This window comes from Oenanthe melanoleuca, chromosome 8 (genome assembly GCF_029582105.1).
Source record: "Oenanthe melanoleuca isolate GR-GAL-2019-014 chromosome 8, OMel1.0, whole genome shotgun sequence".
Lineage (NCBI taxonomy): Eukaryota > Metazoa > Chordata > Aves > Passeriformes > Muscicapidae > Oenanthe > Oenanthe melanoleuca.
Window position 1 is genome coordinate 24,874,949 of NC_079342.1, and position 9,184 is coordinate 24,884,132.

The 9,184-nt window shown below is 53.4% G+C and overlaps 1 protein-coding gene across 3 annotated transcripts; it reads left to right on the top strand.

The window, feature by feature from the left end:
• The first annotated feature begins 2,008 nt into the window (after nt 1–2,008).
• Nucleotides 2,009–8,947, top strand: RGS4 (regulator of G protein signaling 4). Of its 3 annotated transcripts, none has more exons than XM_056497016.1 (5): nt 2,009–2,240; nt 4,736–4,840; nt 5,648–5,709; nt 6,387–6,553; nt 6,959–8,947. In XM_056497016.1, exons 2-5 carry the CDS (start codon nt 4,746–4,748, stop codon nt 7,208–7,210), a joined length of 576 nt encoding a protein of 191 aa, XP_056352991.1. In that variant the 5' UTR covers nt 2,009–2,240; nt 4,736–4,745; the 3' UTR covers nt 7,211–8,947. The 3 variants fall into 3 exon arrangements, with proteins under 3 accessions (XP_056352991.1, XP_056352990.1, XP_056352992.1); XM_056497015.1 differs by having other exon boundaries at nt 2,225–2,558; XM_056497017.1 differs by lacking the exons at nt 2,009–2,240; nt 6,387–6,553 and adding an exon at nt 2,423–2,558 and having other exon boundaries at nt 6,959–7,029.
• The last annotated feature ends 237 nt before the right edge of the window (nt 8,948–9,184 follow it).

Genomic DNA, 9,184 nt, shown 5'->3' on the forward strand with positions numbered 1-9,184 from the left:
AGAGCTCTCCATGAGCAGGTGAAGCAAGCCAGGGATGGCGTGCCAGGTGTAAAAGGTGGCAGGAGCTGCTGCTGCACTGGCTGGCAGCGAGGAGGAGGAGGAACAGGGGAGTTTGGTGTTGAGCACAGCCCAGTCTGTACCCTGGGGGAAAAGGCCTGCCTGTGGTGGTGGGAGATGGAAGGGGATGCCTCAGATTGGAGGCCAGCTGGAGTACTGAGAGGATATTGAACTGCCAGAGCAGAGAAACACAGCTCAGAGGAGAAACAGTGCTCAAGCCCAAACTGCTCTCCTGGGGGCCAGGCTGAGCCTGTCAGTGTTAATGAAAAAAGGGAAATTTCAACTGCAGCACTTCCAGGAGTCTCCATGCCCAGTCCAGGGAGGATGGTGGTAATTGCAAAGCCCTCTAGGCTGGCTGTTGTGATGGCAGTGCCAGAAATCCCCAATTCCAGCCTGCTCACACCCAAGTTGGGAAGTGCAGAAGGTGACCTGATGTTGACAACACACCATCTGAGTCTTGTTAGAGCCATGCAGCAAACGTGCTTGCAACCCACAGAGAAGTGTGACATTCCTAAATCTGGCTAAACAACGTTTTGCAGACAAATTGCAGAATTTTTGTGTTTCTTGCCCCAGCAAGCAGCCTTTGGGACCTGCCAGAGAGAGGGGCAAGGGCAGAGCTTGCAAACACCTTGATTGTGTCAGCCAGATGAGCTCCTGAATTGTTTGAATGTCAGCAACATTGCACAAGTTTGATAGTCAAATAAAATTAATTGGATGATTAGTAAATAATTAGTTATGTTTTGGCTATATTCAGCCCTTTGACTTCTCCCCAAACAAAGGACACCAGGGAGCTCAGTGCTCACAGATCCACCCAAGTGCTGCTAACTCACCAACACTAAAAGGACCAGGGCATTCACTCAGGTAAAGTTTTACACTGCCCTGTGCTGGAGCTGATTTTTAGCCCAAACAGTGCAGGACTCACAGGCACATTGCCTCAGGTTTGGCAGCATGACAGCCACACTCCTACAAAAGCATTTTACAGTTAATTAGAGCATTGCCTTTCAGCACAATTAATGATCTGAAAGGATGCAGTATGCCAGGGCAGGTAAACCCTCCTGGGATTTGGACTCTGTGCTGCTGGCTGCGGGCTCTAGAGACACAGGAGGGAAAGGCTCATCCTGCAAAGCACTGGGAGGTTTCTGGGAGAGGGGCTGCAGCAGTGGGTAGTGTGGGCAGGCAGCCTGCTGCTGATCCCCTTTATTTCCCAGCAGGAGCAGGACTGGAAGTGCAGCAGCCCATATGCACGCCCGTCTGCCCAAAGCCTTCCCTCCTTGATAAGGATGGTACAGGCTGTGCTGAGCTGCACCTCGATAAATATCAGCCAATTCTGTCTCTCCCAAGAGGGGCAGCTGCCTTCTGCACCATCCAAGGGCTGAGGACAAGTAGCTGAAGTCATTCTGCTCTCCTTGGAGCCACAGCAGAGCCAGGGCAGTGCAGGCACCCCCAGGTGTCTCAGGGGTTCATTCTTTAGCACAAAATACCCTCAGAACTGCTTCAAAGACTTCTCTGGGCAGAGAAACCCTCTATTTTAATTATTTTATTTTAATTAACCATCTTTCCTTGGGGATACCAGAGTCTCAAGGTCTGGCTTTTGATTTTGCTAATGCAAATGGAGAAGGTGTTGCAGTGGTACTCATATCTGAGGCAGACATGCTGCCAACCTCCTAAATTCCTTTTCTCCACGCATGTACATGAGCTGCTCTCAAATCTGTGTGCTGAGACATGCACATTTTATATTCCAATAGCACTTTGCATCCCCCTCCTCGAGCTTTTGTTGCAGCCTCACCAAAAATATATATTCACATGACTCTAGAATAAAACAGGAAAGTCTCATCTGCCTGGGTAGTTCCCTGGTGAATTTACATTCTTCTTTCCTTAAGAGCTCTATTTTCTGCATTTGTTGGGATTACAGCAACCTTTTCTGTTTAAAATTCCTGTCCCTTTCTTGATCCAGGTTCCTGTAAATAGAAGAGGAAAGGAAATTAACAGAGGAACCAGCGAAGCTCATCTCACTTCTCAGAACTGATTCTCTGACCTTTTTTACTATCTGTGTGCCACCCCCCCGAAAAATCTGCTTTTCATCCGCACCATTCCAACCTGCTGCAACAGAGGAAGTCCCCGAAGCTTTCGGAGCCCTTTTAGGAGAACCCACCCCTGCAGCCAGACGCCGAGCTCGGTTCCTGGTAAGGTTTTTCAGCCTCTCTCACCCCTGTGTCTGGGCTCTGTACGTCACCCTCTTCCTCCGGGGTGGGCACAAGGGGGACGGGGCTGCTGCTGTGCTGACTCCTGACTGGGTCAGCCAGCTGGGCTAGGCTAGGCTGGGCTAGGCTGGGCTATAAAACCGAGCCGAGGCAGCGCAGCTGGCTCACACAGCCAGCGCAGGACCCGTGCGCAGCCTCCTCCTCCTCCTCCTCCTCCTTGTTTTTCCTGGAATACTGATCCGACCCCGGCAGCAAGATGTGCAAGGGACTCGCTGCGCTGCCAGCCACTTGCTTAAAAAGGTACTGTTTATTTCTGAGAGGCTGGGAATGGTCCTGCAGCCCGGCACGCTGCGCTCCGTGTCCGGCGGGAGGACGCGTCTGCCTCTGATTGTTTTGCAAGATTAGATACAAATGATTGTTAGAGGCTTTTTTTTCCTTTTTTTTTTTTTTTTTTTTTTTTTTTTTTTCCCCCCAGCTAGAAGCAGAATCGCAGGTTTTGTGCTGAGCTGTGAGGACTCTAAAGCTTCCTTCCTACCATCCCCGCCGCCAAACCCAGCAGCTCTCAGCACTGCGATATTTTGATATTCCTGTCAGCTGCTTCTGCTGCAGTCTTTGCGCCCCTTTTCTCCTTTGGCGCCTCGCTGCTAAATTCTCTTGGTTCTTCCGAGGGGGAAGCGAGGCAGGCGGGATAAGAGTGAAGGGTTGTCCCCTGAAATGCATTTAATTTCAGCTGCAGAAATGCCAAAGAGCCGTGTGCCCGCAGGCAGGGATGCGGGGCACGGGGTGTGATGCTGCAGCAGCAGCGGGTCAGCCCTGGGTCCCCGGGCGATGCTGGGGGGCAGCTGGGCTGTACCCCAGCCCTGTGGGGCTCAGCACACCCCTCCTGAGGGCTGCCAGTCGGGATGGGCTCAGCTGCAGCCCCGCGGGACCTGGCTGCATCCTGCTGTGCGGGATGGGCAGAGCAGATGTGCACAGCTCCAGATGTGCCCAAAAACCCAGCAGGAGGGGTCTGTGAGTGGCACCAGCCCTCCTGGAGGGGTGTTCCTGCCTTCCAGGGGCTCTGGAGGTGCCCAGGAGGGAGGCACGATGCTCCCTGCTCATCCAGCCCGTCCGAACTCTGCGGGTCCCTGATGGTGCAGCGCTGCCTTTCAGTGCAGTGGGGTGGGAAAATGCCAGCAGACACTCAAGCTGCCTCCCATCTGGAGGATAAAGCTTCCTGCTCATGGCTGGATTTGAAAACAGGTGCTGAAAATGCAAGGGAAAAGCGTTGACACTGCCAATTTGCGGGGACATTTGATGAGGATTAAAAAAAAAAAAAAAAAAATTTGAAAAAATGCGGTGAAAAATAGTTCACATCTTTAAACATCTCTGTCCAGGATTCCCAGCAAGATCCCAGCAAGCTGTGGGACTGGCTGCAAGCAGCAGTGTCTTGTTTCCTGACCTGAGCACTCTCCTCCTGGGCAAGGAGCACACAGCACAGGCAGCCCAGAGTCCCCATGTGAGCCTGGGTGCTGGTGCTGGCCACAGGCACCCTGCTCTAAAGCAGCTCTGAGCTCCCTTTGCTGTCCCCCAGTGCTGGAGCTGTTGAGGAACCATTTCTGAGGCCAGCAGTGGGATCAGGTATGGCCAGGACCCGTGGCAGGGGGCTGGGGGGTGAGCAGCTGCCAGGGCTCAGCCCTGTGGCACAGCCTCCTGCCCTTTCCCAGGCTCACATCTGAGGAGAAGCAGAATTTCCTGCTTTACACCATCACTGCACCTTGGGGCAGGCCAGGGCTTGTGCCCCTGAGCAAGCAGGAATGGTTTACCCACCCCTCCCTCATCCTTAAACTGGAAGGAAACCCAGAGAGGAGCCAAGGCCAGTGTCAGCTGAGTATGTAGAAGCTGCTGTGGGGAAATGGCTGTCCTGAGCAGGCTGGAAGGGGGAGCAGAATTGAGGATGAATGACTCTTTAGAGGAGCTTGCTGTGGAGCAGCTTGCAGCCAGCCTGGGCTGGTTGTGGTGAAGCTCTTGGCTCATGCCCTGGGCTCCCCCCTCTCCTTTGTGTCTTGGCTTGCTGGGGGGGCCTGGCATGGCTGTTCCTGTGCGTGGGGCTGCAGGAAAGGATTAGGAAGGGTGTGAGAAGCACACACTGGCAGCTGGGCAAATCAGCTCAAGGAGGGGTGACATGCACAGCATGGTGATGCTTTCCTGTCACAGTATTTCTGCTGTAAACAGGAGGAGAGCAGCAGCTTCTTCCCCTCTGCCACCTGCTTCCAGACTGATGACCTTCTCAGCCAGAAGCTGTTGAACATGAAAAATGACTTCTTTGACATGGTTGTGTTTGTCTAGAAACAGAAATGTGCCTTATGTGATGAGTGGAAAATCAGCCCTGGAGTCCCCATCAGTGACCTGCATTTGTGTCACTGAGTAATGCTGGGGGAGGCAGCTGAGGGAGTGCAAAGCAGCATCTTCATCTCCTCCTCGATTTTTTCTTCCAGTGCCAAAGACATGAAGCACCGTCTGGGCTTCTTGCTGCAGAAGTCAGACTCCTGTGACTACAGCTCTTCCCAGGGCAAGAAGGAGAAGATATCCTCAAGCCAGAGGTAAGAGCAGGTGCTGTTAGTTAATCCCAGACTGGCTGCAGCATGTTAGAGCTGGGCTGTGTTTCTGCTGCTCCCAGTCCTTCCTGCACACCTGTGCTTGGATCCAGTGTGGAAATAGCTCCCAGGTCCTGTCAGTCCTGTCAGCACACTTCAACTGCCACAAAGAATGCTGAACTAGCCACTTCTGTGGTTCAGTGTGGGTGTGTGCAGTGCTCATGGCCATTCTGGACACACTGCAGGATCAGCACCCCTGCCTCTTTGAGCAGGGTTTGTGCAGTGCCCCACACAGCTGTAGCACACACAGCAGCCTGGCAGGGCATCACTGCTCTCCCTGAGCTGCAAGGAGACACTGTTCTCTCCAAAGAGGGCTCCAAAAGCCAGGGTTTGCCTCCCATGTGTTCCCACATTCCTCTTTTTCTCATAGCTACTGTTCCCCTGACAGAGTAAAAGAATCAGCCCTTTGGAAGTCACTGATGAGACCTGCAAGAGTGATTCCAGGTCTGTGCTCCAGCAAGAGATGCAGCCAGGCACAAAATAAATATGAATTCCACAGTCATTTTTCCAGGAAAATTCATTTCTAGCCCATGGCTGGTGATGAGGATTGCAAACCAAAATTTCTGTAGGTTAGATCTGGGATCCCTGGGGGTATCTGTAAAACAAGCTGATATTTCATTTTCAGTCTCTTGTGTGTGCTCTTACAACAATCAGGGGAAAAAAGATTTTCTAGTGGTGCTGAGAAACAAACCAAAATTGTCCTTTGTGTACTCTCTTTAACCCAGCCCTGTGTTTCCCTCTGTCCCTCCCTAGGCTCAGCCAAGAGGAAGTCAGGAAATGGGCAGACTCCTTGGAAAATCTGATCCATCATGACAGTAAGTGCAGAGGGCTCCCACGCTGCCTGCAGGGCACTGTGCTGTGAGCAGGCTGGGAGGGGACAGGGGACAGCCCCTTGTGTCCCTGGGGCACTCAGGAGCTCCCCAGACCCCTGGCAGGGCTGGGAAAGGGGCTCTTGCTCCCAGCCAAGGCAAGGGTCAATCCCAATGCAGAATAAGAGTGGTTTTTTGCTGAGCTCTCTCTTTTGTGAAGGCAGCTGGTTTGGCCCTTGTGCAAGAGGAGGGCAGCTGGGACACTCAGATAGGGGTGGGTTGACCCAGAACCAAAAAGTGGAGATTATTTGCAGCTGAGCCCATGGGAGACTTTGTCTTCCCACCAGCTGTGGGCTGCACTGATGTCCTTGAGGTTTGCATCACGTTGTTCCCATGGTCTGGGGCTCTGTGGAGCGTGCTGGCTGTCTCCTCCAGGCCTCCTGGGAGCACACCAGTGGTTTGTGCTGCCCTGGCAGGAGCTCTGAAGGTCACAGAGGGGGACAGGCAGCTGGGTCCGCACGAGTGACATCCCCATGGGGTCAGCCTGAATTCCAGCAGGCGGCAGCTGTCCCCAGTGCCAGCCCAGGGCAGCGTCCTGGAAAGGAGAGCCCACAGCCACTGTGTGCTGGCACCCAGGGACCAACACCCTTACCTGACCTGGCTCTCCTCTGGGCAATCCCTAGGAGGACTGGCTGCTTTCCGTGCTTTTCTCAAGTCTGAGTACAGTGAGGAAAACATCGAGTTCTGGGTCAGCTGCGAGGAGTACAAGAAAACCAAGTCACCAGCCAAGCTCAGCCCCAAGGCCAGGAAGATCTACGATGAGTTCATCTCAGTGCAGGCCACAAAAGAGGTACGTGGGCAAGGGCACCACCCTAAATTCTGCACAGCAGCACAGGCAAGCAGAGCTCAGCAGTTTCACAGGAGGGGAAGGCTTCTGCTTCTCTGCTAGTTAGCAAGGACAGGGTGGGTTTTTATTGATTTTGTATTAAACTTGGATAGAGAGATGGAGTGTGGCCATTCCAGAGAAGCCAAGAGCACTGTGATTCCCAATGCTCCAGCTGCTCCCATGCAGTTTGAGTTTCCAGATTGAAGTGTGTCAGTCTCCCCTGAGAGCTCTCCTGGCAGCAGGGATGCATTGGTATCCCTGGTATCAAATGGCCATTTCAGACACTTGTGTTAGGGAGACACTTGGATTTTCCCTTTCCTATGCCCCTTCTGGGACAGGCTCCTCTCACACTGTGCCTTTGGCCCCCAGGTGAACTTGGATTCATGCACAAGGGAGAAGACAAGCCACAACATGCTGGAGCCCACACTGTCCTGCTTTGATGAGGCTCAGAGGAAAATATTCACCCTCATGGAGAAGGATTCCTACCGCCGCTTCCTCAAGTCCCCGTACTACCTGGACTTGGTCAGCCCGCCTGCTGCTGGCTGTGGGCCCGAAAACTGCAAAAGGAACCACACCCACAGCTTAGACTGCAACTCCAACATCATCTCCCAGTGTGCCTGAGCCTGCAGCACGGCGGGGCCGGGCTCAGAATGCTCGGCAGCAAAAGCACCCATTGGCATGAAGCAACAGAGCTGTCTCCAGTAGCTGTCTAATGTCCCACTCGTGTCCCATGTCATGCAACAGCCAGCATTTGTAACCCCATCCGGGCTCAGTGTGTGCAGCAAACCTCCTCTGATGGGTCAGGGCAGGAGCTGGGGGCTGTGTCCAGCAGGAACTGGGGGCTGTGTCCAGCAGGAGCTGAGACTAGTGTCCAGCAGGAGCTGGGGGCTGTGTCTGGCACAGGATATAGGGACAGGAGTGTCCAGCAGGAGCTGAGAGCAGTGTCCACCAGGAACTGGGGGCAGGAGTGTCCAGCAGGAGCTGGGGACAGGAGCTGGGAACAGGAGTGTCCAGCAGGAGCTGGGGGCTCTGTCCAGCAGGAGTTGGGGGCAGTGTCCACCAGGAACTGGGGACTGTGTCCAGTAGGAGCTGGGGGCAGTGGCTGTGTGTGCCAGGCTCTGCCAGCCCTGTGAGCCCAGGAGCTGCTGTGCCAGCCCAGGAGCTGCTGTGCCAGCCCTGGCTCTGCCCAGGAGGGACCAGGCTGGCGAGGTCACCCTGTGACACCCAGCAAGGTGCAGGGCAGAGAGGAAGCCGAGGTTTGTGGTCTCCCCTTGCTGATCTGCAGAGGTTTAGTGAGAAGGGCTGGCTCTGGTCCTTAGCTGTCCACAGCTCCCCAATGTCCAGGCTGTCAGCAGTGTTTGCCCAGAGCTCAGGCTGTGCTGCATTGCAGTATCAGAGCTCCTGCTCTCTCCTGAAGGGAGAACAGAGCTTTTTGGACAGCATCTCTCCATCACCACAGGCAGGGTGGCAGGGAGCTGCTGCCTCTGTGACACCATGCTCATGCTGGCCAAGGATCTTCCCTAGGGCTGCACAGAGCTGTCACTTTGGGGGGCTCATTATTCCCCGTGTTATTAATCACAACCTTCACCCTCACAGGTGAAATACTCCAGCAGAGCAGAACAGAAACTGCTCCTGCTGTCCTAGCCAGGTGTATATTCCATTTGGACTCAGCTTTGCCTGTCCTTGCTTGTAAGGAGCAGGACCACAATATCTGAGGAGGGAAAGCCCTGCTTGGGAGTACTTGAAAACAGTGGAGTTTTTTGAGGTGTTGTTTATGTATTTCAGTAGTAGCTTGGCTCACTTTTCCTGAAGATGGGAGGAGGAACGTGTCTATCTCCCTACTGCTCCAGGGCTTTGCCAGAAGGCAGAGCTCACATTTCGATTGCTGTGGTGAGACACAGCCTTTGCTGTGGGGTTTGGCACTCCCTGCAGTGGGAAGCAGGGCAGGCAGCTGCAGGATCCCTGCAGCTCCTCTGCCCTCCTGCTGCAGCACCAGGTGTGTCACTGTCCCCAGCCTTGGGCTCTCCTTCACTGGTACTGCTGCTCTGGCCACTCTGCATCCCAGCCCAGACAACAGCTCTCACACCGGGGTTTTGGCGTGGCAGGAGGAGGCTGTGGCTCTCCAGGCCCATAGAGAAACTCCATTTTTAACACGTGCTTTATTTTGTATCTCTTCAGTGTACTAACACCATGCATGTTCAGCTAAGAGGTGGAGAGGCTTGCTAAAGCTCTGAACATAGCCAAGCATGTGGCTATGTTTTATGTCCCACTGGTACTGGGAACTCTTGGTAACTATTGAAAAACTGTGTCAATATTTAAATAATGATGAATGCAGTCTAAATAAAAATGTTTGCGTTACTCCCTTCTGAAGTGCCATTATGTGAACAAAAGAAAATGCACAGAGATCCAATTCCTTGGACAAGGCTGCTCTAAAATGTTGTGTTACAGGTGGCTTCACTCAGAGATTGTTGTAAGTCACAGGAAGATGAAACAACAAGAGTTATATCCTCCTGACACCTTCAGTTCCATAAGCCTGGGGGATACAGGGTTTTTATGGGTCTGTGGCTTCAGTACAAAGGGACAAAATGACCAGTC